Source organism: Corvus brachyrhynchos, unplaced genomic scaffold (assembly GCF_000691975.1).
Source record: "Corvus brachyrhynchos isolate BGI_N302 unplaced genomic scaffold, ASM69197v1 scaffold106, whole genome shotgun sequence".
NCBI classification, from domain to species: Eukaryota; Metazoa; Chordata; class Aves; order Passeriformes; family Corvidae; genus Corvus; species Corvus brachyrhynchos.
In genome coordinates, this window is record NW_008238834.1 from 2,789,855 (window position 1) to 2,816,548 (window position 26,694).

The 26,694-nt window shown below is 39.0% G+C and overlaps 1 protein-coding gene across 10 annotated transcripts in view; it reads right to left on the bottom strand.

Moving 5' to 3' along the window:
- The window catches only part of GREB1L (growth regulation by estrogen in breast cancer 1 like), a 78,021-nt gene that overhangs the window by 49,674 nt on the left and 1,653 nt on the right, over positions 1-26,694 (bottom strand). For 2 of the 10 annotated variants that reach the window (XM_008636815.2, XM_017738240.1), the window contains exons 2-6: positions 12,958-13,117; positions 12,486-12,683; positions 5,515-5,691; positions 2,633-2,809; positions 609-731 (exon numbers count right to left, since the gene is read on the bottom strand). In XM_008636815.2, the coding sequence (XP_008635037.1) occupies positions 609-731; positions 2,633-2,809; positions 5,515-5,691; positions 12,486-12,683; positions 12,958-13,114 (832 nt within the window). In that variant the 5' untranslated portion in view covers positions 13,115-13,117. Of the gene's footprint in view, positions 1-608; positions 747-2,632; positions 2,810-5,514; positions 5,692-12,485; positions 12,684-12,945; positions 13,118-26,694 lie in introns of all 10 variants that reach the window. The other 8 variants (XM_017738239.1, XM_017738238.1, XM_017738236.1 and 5 more) reach the window with 5 other exon arrangements.

The following is a 26,694-nucleotide window of genomic DNA, read 5'->3' on the forward strand; positions in this document are numbered from 1 at the left end:
CTTCTTTGTCAGTCAATGTCTATCTGATTTTTATAGTTTCTCCTTATTTAAGTGTAACATTAATAGCTTTCTAGAATAGTTGTGAGACACCTGTTAGCTCACAAAACACAAACCCACTGTATGCATATGGGGAAATTGCTATATTAAGTACACCTTTGTGTGCAATAAAATTTAAATAAATAAGGAAATAAGCAAGTAAATAAAATCAAATCTGGTCCCTCTCCCTAAAAGGAGATTATTTTCCTTTTTAAGACAAATAGCCTAGTTTATATACTAAGTAAACACTTCCCTATAAATGTGTAATTGAAGTTTTTTGAGATTCACAAAAAAAATTAACAAAACAAAGACAGGGAGGCACAGAATCAAATAAATTAATAAAAAAATCATTTAATACTTTAAAATCAATTGTTGTTTTGAGACTAATCTGACCTTCAGCCTCACCTGGGTCTTAACCTTTGCCAAAGCAAATTTTGAAAGGCATCCTCTCCAGTGTAATCTATACATGGCTCAAGGTAAATACCCAGTTGTTTACAGCATCCCTGACCCACCAGTGTCTGAGGTAACTTACCACCCCCAATGGTTATCTTTACAGCACTTTCAGCTCCTACCTGTCTGAGTGAACCCTGATTTGTATCCATTAGCTGATCCACCCTCTGGGGTCGTGGACGGTGACACCGAAGGATTTGGTTTAGCAGAGAGGCTAGCAGCAGATGATTGCCTGCTTCTACATTCTGCAAACGAAGCAGCTACAGTACATATTAACAGGGCCTGCCTTCCAGCAGCAAAGTTCAGCAACGCAGTGGTGAAAGGTGACAAAATGTTGAGAGCATACACAGAGCACGTACAACAAACAGCGGCAAATGGCAGCATTCAACGAAAATAGGGATTCACAGTTTAGTCAACTTTGTCTTCTAATTAAGAAAACCTCCCTTGGGGCCACTCAGAGGGCCAGGCAAATACAGACCAGATGCTGCAAAATGGCAAGAGCCCTCAGATCGCAGCTTCCAAGAGACTTGAAGGTATTGGACATGTCCCACAAAACACTCAGTGACTTCTGTGGCACAACCTGTACACAAACTGTCATATGCTGCCCTTTAAAAGGAGAAATTGTGCTGAAACCCAGATTCTTAATATGCCTCCACAAACCTTCAGGGAGATCTCAGCACTATGAGTGTCTGTCTAGATGAAAATTGAATTGAGGGAGGAGAAAAGCACACATTAATCCATTTTTAAAACTGACATCTAATCAGGATTTTAAGAGAAGAGGGTGTTTAAAAGCACTCTTCTTCTAGTTAGACCTATAATGTAAGTGAAGGGTGAAAGATTACCACATGCATTGCAGCAATACAGGGATAGAACCTATCAAAGTAATGCCCAACCAACTCTTGGTTGATTTTTCTAAACTTCCATGGGTGCTCAGAACACTTGCAATTAGCATATAACCAAAAGTGAAACTGGTATCTGCTTCTTCCACATGTGCATTACTCCTGACTGCATTTACCAGGACACACACCAACCCCAACTGCACGAGCATCAGGGAAGGGTTCCAGAAAAAAGATGCCAAAAGTAAAATAAGGTTTCCTTTGTCTGTATTTGGAATTTCACTACCAAATAAAATATTTGTGTCATTTTTGTGAAAAATGCTGTTGAAAAGCCACATCCACTTTAAAGCAGTAGTTAATTGTCCTTGTAATGGAGAAAAGCAGCTGAAGCCAGGATCCCTTTGAACCACTAACTGATACAAACTATAATCACTCATACTGCTCGGAGATAACCATCTCTTTCTGGTGTCATGCTGCTATTCACATGAGGATGTGACTCTTCAGATGTCTGTCAGTCCTCCTGCAGAGCTTCCCCTCTTCTCACATCAACCTTTCTGGAACAACAGGGGCCAGATGGAACTCTGTCTTCAGTGAGTGAGACCGCAGATGAAAAAATCAGGCAGTCTGCATATAAGCCAACTAGGTAGACAGTGAGTAGGTAAACCATGCTTTCCTTGAGTCTTTGCACGGTTCTAGCTCCAAAAACCTGCATCCTCCAATAAGAGACCCCATGGCTACTTTGCCTTGGGGGTCACAAATGTACCCTCTTGTAGCACATAATATCGCACAGGCTGCTCTGGTAGAAGGTAAGACCAAGTGTAAAACACTGCAAATGGCAGGACAACCCAAGTTTTTTCTTTCCCTGAGATCACTGACCTGAGCTTTTTTAATCTTACAGCATGCTAGCTATCCTCAGGCATTAGACAGATTGAATTGCACCTGCTAAGATGAGTATCAATGGAAAAGCAATGTTGCAGCCCTGGCTGTGAGTCACTTTGCTTCAGGCACATACAAGAATCATCAGAGTGAGTAACCCTTTTTTCTACCAAGATGACTGCACAGTCTAAGATGGGCAGATCTAGGGCTCCCACCAAAAGCATGGGGAGATGGAAGAGTGTTTACAACTGCATGGTTATTATTAAGACTTAAAATTCTTTGGCAAAATCCAGACTTGAGTGAAATCAGTGAGAATTTTTCCTTCAAGCAGTTGCTTTTGAATGCATACATTTTCAAGAGCAACTTTCAATTTTTCATTCAACATCACCCCTAGTAGCATAAAACATCCCTAATTGAATGGGCACCTTTATTACCTTTCCAGCAAATAAGGGGTCCCTTTGACAGTACACCTTGGGAGCTTCTTACTAGGTAGTACTTTAAGTGCTTCTGCTTCTTTGGCTGAGTGGTTAATTTCAGGTTGATATGATTGGAAAACTCTGTGAAGTACCGAAATCCTCTTTCTCCACAGCCTATACAATTCCCAGAAAATCCTGGAAGAATGAAGCAGAAGATAAACAAACAGATTAAATGTCTTGTACTATCTGCTAGGAATAAGGCCATCTAAACCTACCTGCACACCCAAGTTCCAAGCAACTGGAGGCCTCCAGACAGCCAGCCTCTGCAGGCACAGCACATGCGTGTCAGTCTTAGCTCTTCTGAAACTCCTCCATCTCTCTGGGGCATACAGACTTATGCCAAAATCCTACCACCAATTTTCCCCTCTACACAGCGCAGAGAAGAATAACTACTTGGGAGGGGGAGAACTATGTTGCCACGCTACGAAATTTCCATGAGGGAAAAAAAAAAGCTATTTTTTCTACATTAAAAAAACATGAGTTCCAAACTGCAGACATCTCTCTCAAAACAGTGGCTAATCCATCAGAGCGACTCCATATGACTGAAATTAACTTTAAAATCAAATAAATTTTCCCTGAGACTTCTTAAACAAAACACTTTCCAAGTAAGCTGAACCTTACATTTTATTAAAGTGTTGAAAGCAATCGTTTGATGTCAAGATTTGCATGGCAAAGTTAGGAGTGCTTCAAAATAGTTAAAAAACCCTACAGCCTCTCATGAAAGTTACAAATTTAGGAACAAAGGCAGAAGACTGCTTCTCTGCAACATTTCCAACAAGCTTTCAAAGAAAGGCGTGAAACTTTGAGTTGAAGTCTGGAGAACAGGGTCCAGACTAAGAATTATAAGCAGCCTTGATTACCAGTGCCATTCACAGCTATGTTAATGGGAATCTGGCGTAATGATGGCACCAGTCTAACATTTCACCGAACAAAGCACAAGACATGTTCTGAAATGGGTCTGTCTTAAAATCTTTGTTGTTTAAATCAGTCCTCTATTATCTAATGCTGAACAATTAAGCTCCCCTCGTTCACTTGCCATTCCACTCATCTCTGAATTGCTTTCAACCTTTAATGAAAAAATATTCTCTCTGGAATATCAATAATGATTTATAAAAGTGCTAGCAGATTAATACCTAGTGGAAATGCTTTCCTTTTGTTTGTTTGGGTTTTTTTCCATTTACTAATCAGTTCAAGATCTGTAAGAGAATCGATTTTTCATTCTTGCTACTATCATTATTTTCCACAATGACAAACACCTTGGAGAATGCTGGTTCCGATATTCACCTGTCAGCCAAATTAATAGGTTTATGACAAAAATATTCAGTGTTTTTAACAAAATGCCTTATCCATAAAACCCTTATTAATTAGGCCACTGTCTTTAGCCTTTCTGTGCCTCATTGTCAGCTTGGACGAGCATGCCAAGAAGCAAATTTCTTCATCCTGTTTGCTCTGCTTCTCCTGGGACTGAATCATTCTTTCCTTTGTCCCTTGCAGCCCACAGGACCTACCAACGTATCTCCACAGTTTTCAGAAACAGTCACCAGGGTCTCACAGAGCTACTGAGTCAGTTCTTTGCTCATAGGTGCCAGGTACAGAAGCCTTGAGGCACTTCAATACATCAGCAATGCCAGAGATGTGAGTCACTGGGCTCATTATCAAATGAGACCAGAGATGATAGATGGATACAAAGCTGGGAATGTGGGGGAGGCTTACCAACAAAGACAAGTAGTACCACACTTAATCAGGTTTAAACACCATCTGCCTGTCTATCAGATAGCTCTTATTGATCACCTCCTGACACTTCCCCTGCTTAGCAGGGGAGAAGCTCCTCTGAATCCTGAAGTGTCCACCACAGTACCCCGTTATCCCACATCCCCAGCTGTACCCAGCGAGGGCACATCACACCACAGCCCCTATCTAACTCAGGTCAGTGGCATTTCTGCCTCAGGCCCAAAGGTTTACAGTGTGTAGTAGCATATCAAATGGATTCAATGGAGAGATAACATTAAAGCACAAAACAAGGCTGTTTCCAATTGTTGCACAAAATATTGCTGGTCTGGACCAGAATTCAAGCAGTGCAATTAAATCAGGGTATTTATCCTTTGTTGTAATTTCTTTCCTGTTGAAAGGTCTTTCTGAATATATCCTAGGCAGAACAATGACAGGAGGGAGAAATGAAAGAGTAAATTCAAAACAGGCTAAAGGAGCCAAAGTACATTAAATTACTTTTACTAGCTTGTTAAAATGTGTACCAGTTGTGACCCAGGCAGGAAATCTAGGTGCACATAGGCCTGTCTTCAATTACCAAGAGATATTGCTGTATTAAAATTTTAAACTTCATAAATGTAACAGATTAGGACATAATGGCGGGGGGAGGGAAGTGTCCCTATGTGTTGGGTTTTGGGAAGCAAATTTCTCCCAGAACTTCTGCTGAGAGCAATGACCTTGGTGAAGCCAAGGCCAGAATTCATCCCTTAATCCACCAAAAAATAGATAGTTCATTTTCAATACTTGCACGAGCATATTTCTTCTTAAATGAAAATGCTCTAAGCTCGAGCAGAGATAAAGAGTATATGGATAGTTCACATTTAGAATGCCAGGGCTGCAATTGACTTCTGCCCACACAGAAATCCACAAGATTCAATTGTGGTTAATTGTGGAATCAGGGACTTGTTTTAAAATGGGCTTTTAAGGCAGGTCCATCTACAGATTTGATTTGATTATATCAGTCCTCTCCTCAACATATTTCTAATAGAAGGTTATTAGCTGAAATGACATTAGATAATTTTCAACTGGCTTTTTTCCCTCTGAATTATTATAAAGGAAAAAAGATCTCTTACCTAAAAGTGCATTTTTTCCATGATCATCTGGCAAAAACCGCTTGTCAACAGCGCAGACTAGAATGTGCTCAGGAAGGTTGGGAGATTTGGCTCCTACTAACAGGAAGCCTGCTGGGATATCAATTTGCTCCATGCACAGAGATACTAACCGTAAATCCTTGCCTGCTTGACAAAAACCTACAAAACAAAGCAAAGCAAATGATAACTCTTCAAAAGAATTCATTTAATTTTCCTCGTTTTATCAGTTACGAAAGCAAATGGGGCTTCATAACTTGATGCTGTAACTGAAGTTTTAATATATCCTTTTTAAGGGAAATGGAGGAAGTTGAGATAGCATCTCATCAGAACCACTAGCTGAGGGTTTCAGAGACAATAGATAACATTATTTTAAATATGCTGAACATATACAGGCACAGAAGAAATTTAAGTGTCCAAACACTAGACATCAAATGGCTCCAAAACTCAATTTTTTCAAAAAGAACCAAAATAAGAGGGTAAGCTTGGGATTTAATAACAGAAAACAGGTCTTAAAACATGCCAAAGCTTATTTTTTCTTTCCCAAACTTAAGTTTACAGTTTTTTCAACAGAAACAATTTTGTCTTTGTTGCTCGTAAAAGGCTAGCATTGATACATAAACACTATTAAATAATAAAAAATAATGATAAAAAATGATGACTGAAGTTTAGTACTGGCTACTAAAAATTATTTTATTGCATTAAAATAATTAAATATCTAAATTTTAAATTCTCTACACATTTTAGGAATTCCAGCAAATAAATAATTCACTAGCTTTAGATATGTGAATCATGTTTTCTTGAAGTCTCCAGTTGAGTCTCTTGAAGTCTCAGTGGACTGCATAACTTTCAAGTTTTCAATTAAGTTTTTTCCCCACTCAAATACACATATGCACACAAAATAAGGACATAACATTTGTTCATGGGCTTCTAATCAATGCAGGGCTAAAGCAGCAAAAGTGGGCAAAAATGGGGACCTGAGAGAGTTTCTGCTGTTCTATGTCCTGCAATGAGCAAGTAGCAGGCTGGGTCACACAGAAAGCATAGCAAGGCAACCCAGAGCAGTGTCCAGGCTAAATAAACAATAAATAAAGAAAATCATAATCACAAGAAACAAGATCACAGTTAAAAAAAAGAGCCTGTCGAACTAATTTTGAAATTACTTCAACAGCCATTAAGATTTCAGCTATCAATACCTATTACTTACACTTAATTTAAAATATTATTCATGTAGTCCTTAATTGTCACAGAAATTTTAAGGAAGAATAAAAAATCCTGGAGAAACACACTGTCTAAGCATCTGGGAACACAATGTGACCACAGCTTGACCAATAGCCACCTCAGCCATTATAGATACGTATGCTCTGTGCAGATTCTGTGCATTCCACTTTCCTGTGCAAAGTGGAATGCACAGAATCAGCTTGCCTGTGCTCTTAGCTCCTGTGCCAAAACCTATAGCAACTTCAGCAAAAACTATGGAAGTTAATGTGTTCTGGCTTTCTCTCAGAACTGTACCAGGCACAGAGCCTGTGCAAAGTGGAATGCACAGAATCAGCTTGCATGAATTTCCTGACAAGCAGCAGCTTGCTGAAAACAGGGTCCAATACAGGTGCAGTCTTGTGCCTACACCCACAATTTGTTGAACCAGTTCTTGGCTGAATGGTTTCTTTAGTTCTTCAATCAGCTCAATCCTAGCAGCAGCTCATAGAAAGCTAGCTTGGACTCACCCCTCACACACAGCTTTTACCAGGCAATGAATTAAAATGAAGTACCTAAAGCTTTCATGTATGAATCAGTGGATTATATCAATAACTTACCAACAAAAACTTACATATGTTTTAGGGGGAAAGTATTAAACCTGCATATTTAAAGCATGATTAGTTATTTCCTGATTAGGTGCCATTTGATTTTAATGTTAAATTCTTCTTAAAGCATGTTCGTTAAAAACATATTGATCCTAGTCAAATAGAAAACTAGGTATCAGGCTAAGTATTATCTAGACTTTTTGATGTAATTTAGAAAGAAACTGTCACAGATAAACACAGATACATTCAAAATAAAATTTGCTTATTCAAATGTTTATGCCACTTGGGTATTATACCCTGAGTTTTCAAAACTGACCTGAAATACTTAGGCATTCAGTGAAATCTGAGTAGCTGACATGCTCAGAAAATATCACTTCACATCTAGATTTAAAATAGAAAAATTACCCACTGCTGACAATGTGGGCAAACAGGAAATCTGTAGATAAGGATTTTGAAACAGCAAGTGCAGTAAGATTTCAACACTTGTGCTTTTACACAATTAGCTTCTAGCCCAGTCTCTACCTAAAAATGTCCAGGAAATGCCCAGAAGCACAAATGGTGACCAACAGGAGGCTTTTGAAGGAATTGTTAGCAGTAGCAATACTAGCACAAGCAAGCTGGTCAATGTTGTTGCATGTCAGTACAGACTTGCTTTCCAAAGGAGCACAAAACACTGAGAATGGTGAATATTACACGAGAAGCTTCAAGCCCCTTGGAGCACTTGAGGGTTTTGATGTCCCAGTAAAGTGAAGCAGTGCTCCACAACATCCCAGGTGAAAGCAAAGACTCAGCTTTACCCAGGCTAGGAGCAAAACAACTTCAGCTACACTTGGAGTAGCTGTGTGTCACCATTCTGCATCAGTCCCCAGGGGAGAAGCTACAGGAGAACCCTAAGAAACAACATCTTTACGAGTTTACAAGCATAACTCAGTGACAGCCTGCTATCATGGGAACAGCAGCCTCTTACCTGAGAGGCTGTGGATCTAAATATACTTAATATTTCCCACCATTTAGGATATGTAGGACTGGACTGCAGAAATGCTGCATCCTGCCTAATCTCCAAACAGTACCTAAGATTTACCTCCAGTATCATCTCTTACTTATACAGTGCTCTCAGACCCCTTGCACGCTCCCCCTTCTCCCTCCTTGCACAATCTCCTTTGGCATCCTCCTCTGCTTTGGCTGGCGACATCTCTGGATCAGAGAGGCATGCAAGTGTAGACTGGCTGACCAGCACATGCCTCTGTAATGTTCAGCCTGTGAGAGAACTGTAATTACTCCGCTGCCCCAGGGGACTTAAGTCTGGGGACACTGATGTCATCCAACCAGCTCCTGAACTTCACAAATCTTGCTGAAATTCACTACCTTCATCATCTCTACCCCTCTGCCAGCAATGGCAGAAAGCAGCTACCAGCTCAGAGCTCACAGGCAACTGCATAAACCTCATTTTCTAAGGTGGTGAGACAAGAAACAGGGCTGATACCAAACGGTTTCCTCTGGCTCCCCTTCTGCAGAGGGAAAGGGATCCAGATGGGTGGGCAGTGAGAGAGGCAGCACAGACAGACAGACCCTCAGAGCCTCCATGAGCTTTTCTCTTGCTTACTCAAGAGCTGCCACAGGAGAAGCAGGGAGGGCTGCAGACGTTGGCCAGGTACAGCTGGAACTTACTTACTTCCATCAGGAGATATGGAGAGTATGCAAATCTGCTTCTGTGCAGTAAAAGGTTTGAATTTTCCTTCAAAGACATGCAGATGGTATACCTCAAGAGCCTTTCATTATCCTTCTTTCTCTTGACTTTTAGGGCTGAAAAGTACTCTTTTAAGTTTCTGCTGCTTTTTGAAACTGAATGAGGAAATTCCACCCAAAACACATTGATTTGGAAGCAAGTAACTGACTGCAGGGAGATGAAGGGGAATTAACCCTCTCTCTGTTACATTGTCTTTTTCTAGCTAGCAAGCACCACAGAGACCCCAACTTTATTTTCTTTTCTGTTTTGCATTATTTTGCATTGGTAGTTAATTATCTGGTAGAAATAATAATTTCCACACTAGGAAAGACAAGACATAATGTCTCAGTACTAGCTGAACTTGTGCTGTCAATGTCCAAGACTTAAAACATTTAAAATCCATTTACATTTCATAGCTATTCACTTCTAATTGCGCTGGCACCTACATTTCTATGTCAAACGGCAGTAACACATTTCTTCTAAAGAAGAAAGAATGGCACCTTAATTTACTTGTGTACCTTTTATGAAAATCTAAGTACCAAGAGGAGAAAACATGAGTCACTAAACCAAACCAACTTCTCTTTGTGAAATCCCTTACCAACATGCAATTAGAAAAAGCAAAAGCCCAAAGTTAAACTGCTGAACTACTAAAAAAAAACCAGAACCAGCATCTTCTCACCAGATCTCAGCTTTGTTTCAAAGAAGGAATAGGCACTTATATTTCAATTAAGGATTTGCAAATAGCAGGAGCACTTACCAAAAACCAAATATTAACAACTTTTACAGACATTATCTGCATTTCTTTGAGAGAAAATTCACTAGTTTTTGCTTCTGACAAGCACATTTGCATTCTCCAAAACCACTTCATTGAAAGTAACCCAGTCCCATCTTCCTGAAAACGTATCCCCACATCTCTCAACAACTAGAAGTGCCAGAATCTTCTTAAAAAAGAAATTTTTATCTATCCTCCCTTTCCCCAACATAACAAGACACAGTTTCCATGGGGGGTGCCAGGCCCTTGTTGGAGTGTAATAAACGGGGTATTTGCATAAGGAATTAGCTTCCAAGAATTACATATGAATTAGGGGTCACTGTCACTTGCTATTGTAACCTCACAGTAACTGATCAGGTGTTAAGTACCTGCTTACCTAATTGCTTCTGAAACTACCTTGGCCTTTCTTTAAGCATCAGGTAAATTGAGGATTTGCTAACAAAAGAAAGGTGATATTATTGTGTTTCCCACAGGTCACATAAAATGTTATTCCACAAATTAGAAACGGCCTCTTTTAAAGCTACAGCAAGCAAGCGGTTCCGAACAGCTTATTGCTACGGTTCAGAACAGCTTCTTGCTAATGCAAGAATTTTGTTGCCTATTTGAGGCGCCTGTATGAAGACAAAGAATTGAATTCAGGAAAAGCACACAGCACAAATACCTTAAAGGGAAAAAGATTTCATCCCATCTGATCCAAAAGGAGGGAAACAGGTTTTACAGCAAGAGGAGCTATAAACTGCAGGTTCTAGTACCAACGTTTTGCTCTTGGATAAGCAATTGAATACGTGCTTAATTTAAAGTATCCAAACACAGTGAGTTCAAATAGTCTATCAGTATTCTTTAACATCTTCATAATGTTATTTACCTTTGCAATTAAATAACTAAGATAAGGGATGTAAACAATGGTAGTGATCCTGTCTTACATCTCTGGAAGGCATATTCATGAGATGAAAGATGAGCTATCAGATTAATATCTTGCTGAGATATGGTCTGCAGTGTGAATGTTTGGGAACCAGAGCATTTTAAACAATTATGTAAAACTGTCCTAACAGATCACCAAAAGTATTTGGAAAAAAGTCTGTTTTCCTTTCCTTTTCCAGATACAAAAACATTGCTCTCTTAAATCAGCTCCTTGAGAACACTGAAGAGCAAGGCAGATTTTGTAAACTCAGAATGGTAAACTTAAAAATGAGTAATGAACAACCCTAAAATTCTTCAGATATAACACACAAAACTTTCTTCTAGAGTCCTTTGATCATAAAAGACTTATAGATAAAAATCAAAACACAGACCTGCCCCGGAAGGTCTAATTTTTCCAGGACATACTAAAAAGTTTAATATTACACATACATATAATATGTGAAGTGAAAAAGTTACTGCTCCTGCTTCCCACAGGAGATTTTGCAGACTTTATTGATACTTGTCCTCAACTGAGAACACTTTCCTAGAAATACATTGTTTTATACTTTCTCCTTCTCTCCTCCTTCAAATTTACTAGCCTTCAAAGAATAGAAAACACCCTTCTGTGTGAATATCAAATTTTCCCAGCAACATTCCCCAGCTTCTTACAGCAGCCAGCCAGCCCTTCTGTTCTTTGTGCTACAGGGCAGCAGTGTTACAGAGGGTAAACGTGCTCGGATAAGCTGCATTTGGAAGTGGAAAAGGCAAAGATGACAACATATGCCACTAAACGCCCCCCGAAAATATCAAAGAATTACCAGCTATTGGTACTTACTTCTATCACTTCATATAACCAGACACTTCAGTAAGGTTCGAAACCATTTTATAAATTACAGCTTTTGATGAACTGTGCACAAGGATTCAGGGGGATATTGAATAAAATATCAAGAAGGGCATTTGGACCTGGTGGGAACAGTTTCTTATTTACAGGTGTCTGAAGTTGGCAGGGAGATGTTTTTACAAGAAGCACATCCAATAAATACAAGTAGATCTTCCTTTTTTGAGGCAGTTAAATCTTCAGAATAGAACAATTTTGGGATGAGATGAACCAATCACACCAATTTTTCTTTGGACAAGTAGGTACATGCATAATGACATGGCCCTTTCTTTAACACATTTAAACCCAAAAAAATATAGTATTGTCAACAATTTTGCTCATCTTGAGCAACAACAAATCAGGACAGCTCAGGGTAAGGAAGCAATGGCCAGCAGGCACATGGGGAAGACAAAACAGACAAGCTTCCACTACCAACCCTCTTATCACCTCAGCAGCAGAAAGTACACTAAGTGTCCTCTCCATTTTCTTTCTCCAAACTCTTCCTTCTGCCCATGCAACTAAATCCAGCTTTGCCAATGTTTCCAAGAACAGCCTAGGGATAGACTGAGAACCAGCCATAGTGATGCCAAGTCAGGTAACCTCTTTGAGGATGACAAATCAATGATAACCACAGACAAAAAGAGGCTTTCAGAAACGAATTAAGTGCCACAGCCAGTCCTTGACACTGCTTTCCAGTGATACACGAAACTTTATGTCCTCAAACAAGTCCTTCTAATACGTATTTTGTCAGATTTAAGGCTTTGACTACAAACTGTATTTTCAGATCTTCTAGCTCAAGAATTTCTAACTGTAGAGAGTGCACATTATCATTAGAATCAGTTGTGACGGTCCTACAGCAAAAAAAAGGATACCAACCATCAGTAGTGCAAGACCCTTCTGGGGCAGGTTTTTGCGAGTATGGGATTGGTGGACTACTCGAATCTGACAGGTCTTCATCCTCCTCTTCATCTTCCATTTCATTAACAGTTTGGTTGGTAGAAAAGTCCAGGTTTCCATTTTGTGAATAGCGATGTACTAACTCTTTATCCAACTCTTCTACCTTTGGCTTCACATCTGAGGAATAAAAATAGAAAAAATAATAGAAGATGGTAAAAATTAAAATAACTTAGAAAATTAAACTTTTCAACAGTATCTCCTTTTAAAACAACAACACATATCTCCTTTTAAAATAACCAGCATGTCATTCTTTCCCCTTAACAATGCCCAACATTCAGATTTTGTCACACAATGAACTGCTGTGCAGTTTTTGTGCTTTTCTTAATGAAACACACCCCACCCTTTTCACACACAGAAAAACAAGTGAAATGTGCCATACTTTCATGGTTACCTTCCGGCAAGAAAGGAGGCTGGTCAGGATCCAGGTACAGCTGTGAGAAGATTGGCCGTGGGACAACGCTGCTGCATCTCAGAGAAGCTTCTATGGAGTTATGGAGAGCTTCTTCGAAACGGGCAGATTTTAGTTGCCCTGCATATGAATTCCCCATGATCTAGAAACAGAAAGGAAACAGCTGATAAGGGGATGGGAGAGTGCATGCACAGAGAATTTACAAATGAAGATAGAGGTCTTATTATCATCCATGAGAGTGATATAAAGTTAGCAAGAAAATATGCTACGGAAACAACACCTCTAACTAACATTTAGTAACAGCGTGGCCATGGAAGGTTTTAAAATGACATGTTGATGTCTCTCTCTCAGTCTGGCAGACTGTATCCTTCTGTTCCACTAAGCTTTTAGCACATTTCCAGCACACTGCTCTGTGTCTTCTGCATACATGACCTCTCAACAGCCTCAAGAACCTGCCTGGTATAAAAAATTAATGGAGGGTAGATAAAATCATTATTATTTGGGTTTTTTAGGATATTCAGAGTATAATACAGAAGGTATGTGACAAACCCCCAAATTTTAAAAAATCAAGTTGGGCTTCATCAGTTTTTGTCAAAGAGTGTGTTTACATGATTTTTTACTTGTCAGTATGCCATTACTTGGAGAGAAACTGTACACAAAGACATCCAATAACTTGATTTTTTGCTCTTGCTCATATTAACTGAAATTACATGGAAGGTCAGTTTCTCTGTCTTTTCAGAAATTTCACCTCCTGTCTTCAGTGTAACAGTATGATTTACATGTAATCCGTCCATTAAAGAATCTAAACATACTCTTACAACAAAAGATATAAGTAATAAAAGAGAAATAAATAACTTCTAAACCATATGCAGCAAATGCAGTGAAATGTCTTTATTTGAAATTATGCTTTACACTTGTATGGTGATAACAATAATTTCTAAACATACTCTTACAACAAAAGATATAAGTAATAAAAGAGAAATAAATAACTTCTAAACCATATGCAGCAAATGCAGTGAAATGTCTTTATTTGAAATTATGCTTTACACTTGTATGGTGATAACAATAATTTAAATCTCTGCTTTAACAATTAATATCTCTGTTTATATCAATGATAAGTTTAGGAACTTAATTAAATATTCAAGCACAAACAGACCTGAAGATCCTTTCTTCCCCTTGGATGGCATTACACAGCCCATAGACTGTTATATTTGTGCACTCAGCACTAGGATATGGGCTCTCAAACATAAACATTTAGTAACAGGGTGGCCATGGAAGGTTTTAAAATGATATAAGGGAGACTCACTGAAATATGAAATTTTCCACTTTGCTAGATCATTATACCAAATGACATTTGTTCCAAAGAAACACCAATCTAACATTTTCCAATATTCAGAATACAAGACTGCACTTTTGGAGAAATTGATTTCCACAGAGAAAAGTTTTCCCCAGTTAAATCAATAGATAGAAAAGTATAAAAACTTAGAACATTATCTTTGTACTTCCCCTCACTAGATGTCACCTAGCCCTACAAACAGGAAGACACTTTGGCCAAGAAGATACGCTGGCATTTTCAAAACCTACAGTTCCACTCCTGCTTTATCACTGGGTTGCTCAAGGTCCTCAGGGCCACCTGTTAAAGGGCAATAATCACAACAGCCGCTTCCAGCAATGTTTGAGGTCTGCTGGTGTAGACAAATATCTAAGAGCTAATTATTACTACACTACTGGATACATGGCGTGAAACAAATCAAATTACTCACCTCTAACCTGGGAGAGAGGGTCAGTTCCCTGTTCAGAGACTTCATGCAGCTGTGGGAAAATAATTCCCCATCTCTGACTATCAGACTGGCTTTTAATAAATTTTGTGGCAACTACACTTCCCTACCCCAACCAGAGACAATACCAGATAAAAAACCATTAACATGACAAATTCTGCTATTTCAGCAGTAAAATACTTCAGATAAGTAGATCCTCTTTTCCTTTCCTTAAGTTTTCATTAAATGTGGAAATGGTAGGGAGTACAAACACACAATTACAAAGTGTGTTAGGGAAAAAGTTACACTGAAGCAGTATTAAGGTGGCAGCACACTAAAGACTGTCAGGTGCCTTTGAAAAAAAAAGAACTGATGAAAATCAGCTAAGTGACAGAAATACTGATTTTACTGAAATCCATAAATATACTTCCATAAATATAAGCAAAATCATGACAGACTATTATTGAATTTCATATAATAAAATTTAATTTCTCTGCTATTTATGTCAGTTATGATGTGCTTAAGGTAAGATTTCAGGAATGTATTCAAATAAAAAGACTTTAGTTAAAATACCATAACGAAAATGACGCAATCTTCATGAATCAGAAAATTTGTAATTCCCACAGCACAACGTCTGCCTGAAGTCTGTTCATTCTCCATGTTTTCTACAGCCTACATGTTGTATATAATCTATGACAACTCTTTTAATTTTGATGGGAAGCTATTAATAAAACACAGTATGCACACAGCAAAAGTGCTGGCAAACCAAGGCTATTTGATTTGCTTCCCTGGCATCTATACAAGGAGACTTGCCTGTCGATGGGGATTGTCATGGATTTACCTGAGAAAGCTGGTTAATGTTACCAGAGGATGTTTCTAGTTTGCCAAGAGAAAACAAGATTGTTGGAAATGCCAAGTAAAGCAAAGCTCAGGAAGCACAGCTTGTGTGAGCTCTGGTCCCTGCAGCGTGGAAGCAGAGCAGGGGGAAGGCTCGTCAGGGATGTGCTTGTGCAACATCGGGCAGGCAGAGGTATCAGAGGGCGGAGTGGCTGCGGGTCCTGCTGGGCTGCAGCAGAGGAAGCTGGGAGCCCTGGAGAACAGCATGGGGCAGCTGATTTCCTAACACTGCCTGAGGCCATTAGGGCAGCTGGGCCTCATCTGGAGTTCAACAGAGCAGGGGAGGGGAGAGCAGGGGCCTTTCCTTCTGCAGGGAGAGGAGGTGGCAAGACCCTCCTGCAGTGAGCTACTGCCCAGATCAGGTTATGCCATCTTGATCCATCCTTCTCAAAAGCCAGGAGCACCAATTCAAGGTAGTAACTCCTCAGTGTTTCTGCATTTGATTCTACCCCTAGGTGCCTGGTGCAATTAGGAAGTGGTTAATTTTCCTCTTCTCAGGGTAAAAGGGAGGCAGCCCCCAGCAAGCACACCTCAGCAGCAGCAGAGGAGACAGCAAAATGTGCTTTAAATGGGCTCAGATGTGCTGAGAGGGCTTGAGGAGGTAGCAGAGCCTGGAGGAAAAATAAATTGATGGAATTTAAAGGGAGGCAAAAAAAAAAAAAAAAGAGGAAAACCAATTTCTCTTATTAAGACATGTATCTGCCATATCTGCACTTAAATGTGACCAAAGCCAATGATTTAACATGACTAAATTAATGTTCATTGTTAAAAAAGTTACCCAAAAAGTATGTCTATCCAATATTCCTATATGAGGTCATTTGGTAAAAATAAAACAAACAAACCAACCCCTCTTACTATAGTGAAATTAAGACAAGGTTTTCTTAAAATTCTGCCCATCTGATGCATCAGTGAGCTCGGAAGGATGTGAGAAAGACCTTCCATTCTTGAGTTCATTTGAGCTGATCTGACACAGTGACTGAGAGAAAACAGAGCTGGACTTGACTCAGGAGCTCCTCCCCGATCTCACAAACCTGGTTTTATGCTGCCAACACTGGCACATCGGGGTTCACCCTCGTGTCCATTGTCCCATATCCAGCAACACTGCACGGAACTCTGCTGTATGCACCTAGAGGTTTCTAATGGGCAGGAGGTTTGATGTGAGGGTAAATAATTATTTCCATATCCACATGCACACTAATTGTAGCTAGCTCAGCACAGAGCTGCTCAGATTCCCAGCAATGAGCAATCTGCACATCTCTAATTCATTATTCCAGCCCTCAGCTTTCCTTTTACCTGCACCACCCGATGGATACCAGTGTAATTCTTAAGTTGCCTACTTCTCTTGACAACCTTTTGAGGTCTGTTTTGGATTGAACCTTACAGAAAGTTATTATGTGCAAAGGGTATATGTATTTAGATGCTATACCTTTTCCTTCCCCACCATCCTACCAAGGAAGGAGGTTCAATTTGGCAACAGTCATTCTAAGGCTTCCCCTCTACCTCAATAACTTTCCTGCTGTACACAGACAAATTTTATTTAATTTCCTTAAAACTTACTGTGGGGCTTAGAAGACATTATCAGAATTGAGTCATTTCAAAATTAAATCTGAAAGAAACCATGAAATAATAGGGGAATTTCCTAAAATTTAGATTACTTGCATCTCCAGGTGCTATCACTCCCAGCATTCTCTGAAAAGATTCAGGTACTAAGGCACCACCACACATCTCCATTGCTGCTGTGCTTCCTCAAAGCAAGTTTCCTAAACCCACTTCAAGTCTTCTTTGCAGTGGCCCATCACTGAACTAGAAGATTAACCACGAGGTTTGCTGGAGTGAGAACTGCCTTACGACAGAGCTGGAAGGAGGCTCTCACATTTCAATCTGTCTTCTTACAAAGACACATGAACAAGGCAATTGTGAAATTCCTCTAACCTGACCACAGGTAAAGGAGGATTATTGCCATAGCTCTTAATAAAACAATTAATGGGCATTCATTTTGGAAAGCAAAACTACAATTACCATGAGCTTCTATCAAAGCAGACAGAAATGGAAATAACAAATGCAAAATTTAGAGAGGATTGATTTTAACACTGCATCACTTAACTGTGTGGTGAAGGACTCAGGGAAATTCTAATCACTCTTTCAAACCCAGAAGCTAAACTTACAAGAAAACCTTGTCAATTCAAGCAAATAATGTTCCATGTGGTCACCCAGGTTTCAAAAGATCTGTGCAGAAACATGACATGGGATGTTTGAAAAGAACCAGAGCCTAGGTCCAACAGTGTGTAAGTACAGTAAAAACTACCCACTTTTAGTTAGGAAAAAAGGTGACTATGCTCCTTTACATTGAAAAAAAAAAAAGAAAAAGTCACTTCTGAAAAGTGGATCGTTACTCAATAACTCTTGGGAGCCAGAACTGCACACTGAGTTGAAGGCTCTGCTAGTAAAAATATAATCAGATCATTCAGTACACCAGATACCACATATCTGGCCTCCAGGTGGGTCATGACCCCAGAGACTTTAAAGGAGAGGAACCGAACTGGAGGATGAGGGAGGGGGTGAGTGTTGTTGTTATGGCTTAAAGCAATTTCACAATTACCTGATAGTGAATGATGAATCTGATGCAAACACCCTCCATTAAGTCAGCTCTATCAAGTCCTTACTTTGTGTTTAACCTAATAATGTAATTGTGTTCTCCAAAACACATAATCTGGTTTCTGATCTGGCCTAACCCCACAGAAAACTGTCTCTTCAAAGGAAAAGAAAGCAAGTTCCTCCACAAAGGCATTGCCAGGCCCAGCACAGCTTCTGTATCTCAAAGGGTTATCTCAGGCAAAGAGAGACCAGGCATCTATTTATGCTGCAGAATAACTGAACCGGTTGTTTCAGGTACAGCTCCTGGTTTTGATTGTTTACATCATTCTTAGTCATGTTCTGTGAGTATTATTTTTTCCCATTAGAGCACCACTAGGATCTATGAACATGCATACAGCAGAAAGGATGTCAATTAATAATGGCAGTAACAAAAATAAACACTAATTGAAAGTGCAGTCTTCAAAGTCAAAAGTCTATACACAGTATCAACCATAGCATTCAGTGGGGAAGACTTATGAGTGACTCAAAACAAGACTGTAAGGTGGAGTAGAAGCCTTACTTCATAAACACTGTAAGATCCCTTTTTTCCCCCTCACAGTCTTTTCAACATCTTGAGACTCTCACCCTGTTTTGTCTTCACTAGGGATATTCAAACTCAACTGCAAAAGAGCTTACAATCTTGTGTAGCAAGTGACAAGTCATTCACAACACCTTTCAAGAAAAATGAATTAGTTTGGATTTACCTTATTTACAGTGAAGTTTCCTCTCATCTTTTTCATTTTATTTTGAAGAAAATATTGTTTGCATCCAATACCATTGAGAGTCTCATCTTTCAGTCTAATGTTGCCACTACATTGTAATGTGTAAGAGTAATGGGAAAGATCAAGAACACTTTTTTTTTTCCTGACAAGGTTCTTTCTCTTATTGCTCAATTATTGGTATCTGTACTTGGAGTATTGCATAAGATTATCTGGGATTTGGACAATTCCTTGGACAGAGACAGAAAAATGCATACACTACAGAGCCACATGCAGGATGGTGGAACAGGGCAGCTGTTTCCCCACAACACCGAACAGAAAGCAAATCACAAGTGGTCTTAATATGGAGGCTGCTATGCCCTTACTTCTCCATCCCTTCCACCCCAAGACTATTCCTACAGTCCTCAGGAACAGCTCATAAAAACAATGAATATACTAAAGGTAAAAGTAACACCTGGATGCAGGATGCTGTTACTAAGTTGAACTTACATGCATGAAGCTACCAACTTCAAATCACCCCCAAATGCTGCAAAAATTAAGCCTGAATTGCATTTTCAGAAATTTGGTTACCTGGGAGTTTTCAGCTTCACAGAATAAACCAGCAGTGATGTAACACTGAGGCTGGCAAAGGAAAACCACCAAGAAATAGCAAGTGAAACACCATCTCTTTTACCTAAAGTTTGAAACGCCTCTTCAGCCCTTTTTAACGGTGTTATCCACTGAGCTGTACACACAAAGAGCAGTTTATGACCACAATCAAACACAGAATACACTGAGAGGCACAATGGTGCAGAAGTCCCTGCAAGCTGAGCTCAAGTCAAGTTTTACAAAATGGCAGCTCAGCACTTTTCAGTTACAAGTTCAGCACTTGTGTTTATTGCCTAACACTACACATTTTCCTTCATCTTTCAAATGTTCTGACAATACTTTCCCAGAATCTTTAGATGCAATCTTTTTCTAAGCCTGAAGTTCTAAACCACTATTTTACAGTTAAGTCTTTGTAGTTGGAATCAAGCTATGTAAACCCAACAACAGTCAGTTCTTCTTATTCCCCAACGATAGTGGAAGTCATTTTGCAAGATTTCTGCACATGAAGCTTTGTGACAACAACTGTACAGGCCTTGCACTGGCTTTACTTTTCTCCAGGTTACGGCTCTCACACAGGAAAAAAAATGCTGCATTCTAGAGAGGTTAAACTCTTAAAACACAGTGAGAGAAAAACTGGTGCAGACAGCGCACCAACACATTCCTCTAGTGAGGACTGAGGTGATTTAAGATTAAGCATGTTCCAAGCTTCATTTGATGCCATTTCCTCAGAAAACAGATGCAATAAGCAGATGAAGGAAAACATATAAAAGCTTTCATGAGTTAGTTATGTTGATTTAGCCTACTCTAACTGCAAAGCTTTTGGAGTCTTTTCAAATGAAGTTATGAAATGAGCAGATAAGTTACTGTGAAGGTTTTGTAGGGTTTTCTAAATAAATTTGTAGAAGATGGAGCAAATCCTTTTATGCTGTGGGAATCTTTCACAGTATACATGGGAAAAGGAACATTACTATGCACCCTTAACAGAAGGGATACACTTCTCTTTCAATAGAAAAACCTTCAGGTAGGGAAAAAAACGGTTATCAACCCACAAACATTGCTTTTGGTTTTGAAATTTTGGTGTTGTTAAAAGACTTCATTATTTTAAAGGGAGTATATACTCACACAGTCATTCAGGGATGGCACAAATAAATCACTAAGGAGCGCTTTTGAAAACCTCAGCCTGCTTCCCTAGAACATGCATGCTCATACATAGCTCTCCCCACTTATGCTTTCTGTCCTAAATCAATAGGAGTATTAACCACGTTATTAATGCCAGTGCAGTACAACCAAATCAGTAATGATGCTTAATCCTAGCTGTAAGATCAAGGTACATTTTTGCTGCAAAATTTTGATTTTGCATTTAGTTGCAGACATAATTACAATTTACTCTTCTAAGCACCTGAAATGTTCGCACGGGCAGGCAGTTATGTGTTTGAATCACCTCTGTGCCCAGCAAGATCATGGAGCAGATCCTCCTGGAATCTATGCTAAGGCACATGGAAAATAAGGTGGTTACTGGTGACAGCCAACACGGCTTCACTAAGGATAAATCATGCCTGAAAATTTGGTAATCTTCTACAGTGGGATTAGAGTGGTGGGAAGGGATCCTGTGTGGAGAGACCTCACAGGCTTGAGAGGTGGTCCCATGAAAACTGCATGAAAGTCCCAACCTGGGTTGGGACAACCCCAGGCATAAATACAGGCTGGATGGAGAATGGATTGAGAGCAGCCCTGAGGAGAAGGACTTGGGGATATTGGTTGCCAAGAAGAATAATGTGACCCAGCAATGTGCACTTGCAGCCCAGAAGGCCAACTGCATCCTGAGCTCCATCCAAAGCAGCGTGGTCAGCAGGCCAAGGGAGGGGATTCTGGCCCTCTACTCTGCTCTGGTGAGACCCCACCTGGAGTGCTGCATCCAGCTCTGGGGTCTCCATCACACTAAGAATGATGTAAACCTGCTGGAGCAGGTCCAGAGGAGAGCCATGAGTTTGATTAGAGGGCTGGAGCACCTCTTCTGTGAGAAAAGGCTGTGAGAGTTGAGGCTGTTCAGCCTGGAGAAGAGAGAGCTCCAGGCAGACCTCCAGTGCCTAGAAAAAAGCTGGAGAGGGACTTTGGACAAGAGCATGGAGTGATAGAACAAGGGAAAATGGCTTTAAACTGAAAGAAGATAGATTTACATCAGGTATTAGGAAGAAATTCTTCACTGTGAGGGTGGTGAGGCACAGGGGTTGGAACTAGATGGTCTTGAAGGTCCCTTCCAGCTCAACCCATTCTATGATTCTATGAATTCATTCAGCTACCACTCTTAATAACACAGCAGATAAAATTAATTTAGTATATGAGCAATTAACAAAATAAGCACAAATTTGTTCCCCAAATAATGAATTCAAAATCAGTAACTGTTCCCAAAGCCAATATATTTTAATTGAAACTTTGTTATTTTTATATACTTTTCATATACATAAGTGTTCAGCCACTCACTGACAACACATATTCTGTTAATACACAGATCTTATTGTAAATTAGCTAACAACTATATTTAGTAATTACCAATTAAAATGAACTATTCAGAAGCATCAGAGACATAAAATCTATTTATGTCGTTTACAATAATCTATGAAGTAAACTATCTTCTCAGATGCACCAGTTAACTTAAAGCTTTGTTTCTCATGAAGATTTAACGTTCATTTCAATAGAACATTGTCTAATATTCCACCATTTAAAAAAATTAATTTCCATAACTGGGAAGCTCAGTGAATGGTCTTTCTAAATAAACACAAGTCTGTGTTTGTCAGCAATACTAATGCTGGTAATTATCACTTACTGCTGACTTTTATGAATTATGTTTTTGTTTGGGGCTTTTTTCCCAGTTGCTTCTATCCTGAGAAATTGAAAGGGAAAGTCACCAATGTTTCAAAAGAGCCATATAACGCCATAAAAAGAAGCAATCACAATGGCATCTCAGCTGGCATTGCATGTGAAAATGAAAGGGATGGTGATCCATCAAGCATTTTAGGACTGGGCACTTGGAAGCTGAGCACTTCACCTACTATCCCAGGCATACTTTGAATGTCTTCTCAATTAAGTTTGTGACCAATGCTTCAATACAACTGGACTAACAAAGACCATCATATAAGGCTAAAGAGATTGAAGTAATTTCCAACCACTGAGTTTGCTCAACTTGTGTTTCATTTTTTTCCTGCAAATTTTCTCTACACCAGTTCTCCTGATCTGCTTTCAGAACTCAGTACTGTAAGAACATGTTCACCTGCCTGGTATTGCCTTCAATAGGACTATGGAGTAGGACTCTGCATCATGGCTTAGCAAACCCTGTATGTAAATTATTGTAAATCCTTAGGCCACTAGGCTGCAAAATTTTAAGTTTATTTATTTATTGTAGGCAGAAGGTACTATTTGTATAGGAACTTATGCTCGACATTTTTAAAGACTGCTCACCAAGATGACATTACTTGATAAGAAAACAGAAAAAAATTTCACTATTAAGATACAGAAAATAGAAGCTAAAATGTAATCCATTCTGACACATCTCAACCTCAGATTGTACAGCATGAGCATTAAAAAGAAAATCCTTGATAAAGATCATTTCAGATACATATAACTACAATAAAAGTATTTTTCTCCATGTTTCTTTCTTTTTTTTAAAGTTTTCTCATGGGAAAGTGATGCTAAATAAGGGAGGCAAAGATATTTTTATTGCCAAGCAACATAAACGAATTGCTATTCATTTTGCAGAGACATTAGTGGTTCTGAAAGTTCTCAGTTCTCAAAACACATACGAACTGACACTAATAAAAATAAAACTTTCTGAATAATAGGCATAATGGCAGTACAGATTACATTGGCTCTTAAAACTTTCCAAACAAAGGTGACCCAATTCTTCACAAATATCCACTTAATACTTTCTTTTTCCACAGTATTCATCTTATCTGATGCATGTTCTGGTTTTTGACAGCTACAACACGCTAAAAATAAAGCACTGGAGTAACATTTTGTTGACTTCAACCTTTCCATTGTTGCAAGCAAACTTTTTCCCCCCTAAAGTTGGCTGAGCTGGAGATGTACCATGGCACTTCTTCAAATATGCAACTTGAAAGTAATTTCAGGGTTACCAACTAAAAAAAAAAAAGTCTCTGCAGCCAGAACGTGTCTATGACTCTACAGAGGATAACACCCTGCATCCAAGCGACTCACACATGGCATTTTCCCCTTCTCCTTCACCCGTAAAGTGCATAATTCTGCCAAAAGCACCATCAAGTTTTGTTCCTCTCCATTGCCAGAAAGATTATTAAATGAAACCCTAACACAGATTTCTACATTAAAAAAAAAAATCAAATCAAGAAGAAATAAACTCAGCCTTAAGTAATTAAACTAGCCTTCATTAATGCACTTGGAGAGAAGGTTAGGTAAGTTGTTGGTTCCTCACATCCTCTGAAAAGGACTGTTTTTCTCTCTAGATCCCCATCTGGAAACAGGCAAGCCTGAACAAGAGTCCTCCTTGGTTTTACAAGCTTAGTCATCCCTAAAAAGGAATCAGCAAAGGTGAAAATGAGCCCCTCTCCTTTCACAGAGGGTTGTGTCAAAACGTTTGTCAAGTTCCCTCAGAGCTCATACCTGCACAGCTCTTCCAAAAGTACCATTTTCAAATAAGTCAAAATGATCATGTGTCTGCTCTTTTGAACTCAAAACATGTTTTAGAAAGGAGCAAACAAGATTTTTCTTACCTGAAGCCCCCATGTTGTCACTAGATAGAGAGGCATATCTAGCACTTCTGCAGTCACTTTTAGCCCATGATGCAGAGACAAGAAAAAACCAACACAGCAAACCCAGCTGCTTTCATGGCCATTTCTATGCAAAAAACAATGCACTGAATGGACAAGAAAACCCTCTATTGGGTCAAAACCATAAAAATCAGCTTAAGTCCACAAGTAATGTCAATTTAATATCATTCAGACACTTTCTGCAACTTCCCTGCTGCTGGGAAACTGTCCAAATTTCTCATAGATAATTTTAGTGGAAACAAACTTCCAAGTGCAGAGTGCTTTGTAGAGTTCTTCCTTTTCCTTTTCTGCAACATGTTTGTCATGTGTCAAAGCTGACTCTGCTTTCTCCCCTCCCCAGAATACCACAAATTCTTCTGTAAAATAAACAAAGTTCTGTTCAGAATCTCTGAAATTATCAGAGGCCACCCTGATCAAAGCTGCACATCTCTGTTGGTCCATCTGTAATACCCCTGATTTTAGATAGGATGAAAGTTGCAAGAAATGGGCAATCAACAGAACACCACTTGAACACCATATCCAAGGATATAGCTAAAAAAGAAGAGTCTTCACATCCAAGCTACCTTTTCTAGAAACTTAGGAATCTCAAAAGTTATTTGTGGGATAAATGTCCACAAATGACATTTTTATAATGCCATTTAGATCTAAAGAAAAAATCCATCTTTTTCTTTACTCAAAACAGAAATCCAAAAAATCAAATTGCATACTATTAACACTTAATAGGAGAAGGAAACAATTTTCCATTTCTAATGCTTGTATTTTTCTGTGATGCAACTCATCAGCCACTATGATAACTGAGGGGGGGATGGAGGGAGGGCTATATCTTGCAGGAAGAAAAAAATGATAATAAAATATTTGACTTGCTGGAGACATTAGTTGTACTTCTCTACTTTTCTCCCCAAAATCTTAATGATGTTTACAGGCTGGAATTAATTTACCTGCAACATAAACATGCTAGCACAGGCAATCTTGATTCCTAAAGCTCCTATTATGGTTTAACGAGTCAACAACAAAGAAAATTCACAGGTTCTATGCATTCTTGATGGTATGCATATAAAACATCCTGACACTCAAGAAACTAGTGCTCAAAATATTTTTCTGTGACTGGTGCCACAGTAGAATCTAAATACTATGCATAAAATTCTCACTGTGGGCTAAAATCCACTTCAAAAAAATATCAAAAACCCAAATACCTGATAAATAATCAGTTTATAGATACAGAACAAATTTCTCCAGTGAATGAGGAAAAAAAATATAATAACACATCTAAACCTATTTTACATACTCTGAGTAGTTAAATTCTGAAGTTACAAAATTAAGCATTACAGCTCAAATATGTACTCCTCTAAGCAGTTTAATTATACACATACAGCACTTAATTCCATATAGATAGATATGTAAAACATGATAGTTATTGTCTTTAGGGATAAAGCTGAAAATAGACATCTCATTGAATTCCTACAGCAAAAGCCAGGCCAATCTCATTGATAAATAAATCACTTAATCCTTTCTTCATTTGCCATTACCCTATTGCAAAAGCATGAAGCTGAAGCCTAGAAAGTCAAAGCTAAGGCCTGACCTTCCATCTCTATCCTATCTGGCTGCTCCCTTGTGTACCCCTCAAACACATGCCATCATTTCCTGATGAGTTTAGAAGGGGTTATCAGGAGAATTTCAGAACATGTGTCAGTTTTGTGGCAACCTGAATGCTATACAAACATCTTCTGTGTTTAATAGGCAATTTGTATTTAGTAGGTTTATCCATTCCCAACTTTTATTTGTTTAAAGGTGCCTTAACCTTGACATAAATCAATGCTAAACATCTGTAAGGAGGACTTCTGAAGAGTTTAAAAATTAAACTCTACAAAGAGCAATATTTTGCAAGCAGGTTTCTTTTAAAAATAAGCCAAACCAACTTGTCAACTTCTTTGCTCACGTTTTCCTCCCCTTGAAAATTATGCAGTTTATTCTTTTCCACTCTTCTTATGGAGTTCTTCTGAAGATCACCAGGCTAGTCAGTACAAAAACGCCACCACTGCTGGCTCCCAAGTGCGTTTTTCTTCCTAATACAACCATGAGTGTTTGCGTAAGACAGTAGGGCCAACGAGTCAGAGGCCCCGGGTCATGCCTTGCAGCAACCCCCCCTTCCAAAGGAAAACAAAAAGCACTGAACCTTTTCTGCCACATGCCCAGTCCTTCCCCCATCACCTCTGTGGTGAAGACAGCCATTATTACATTTCCTTTTGGGTTATTTACAAGGTCTTGGCTCTGACATTGATTTCTTATCTGTTTCTATGACAAATGTTAAGTGTTAATAAGCTGTCC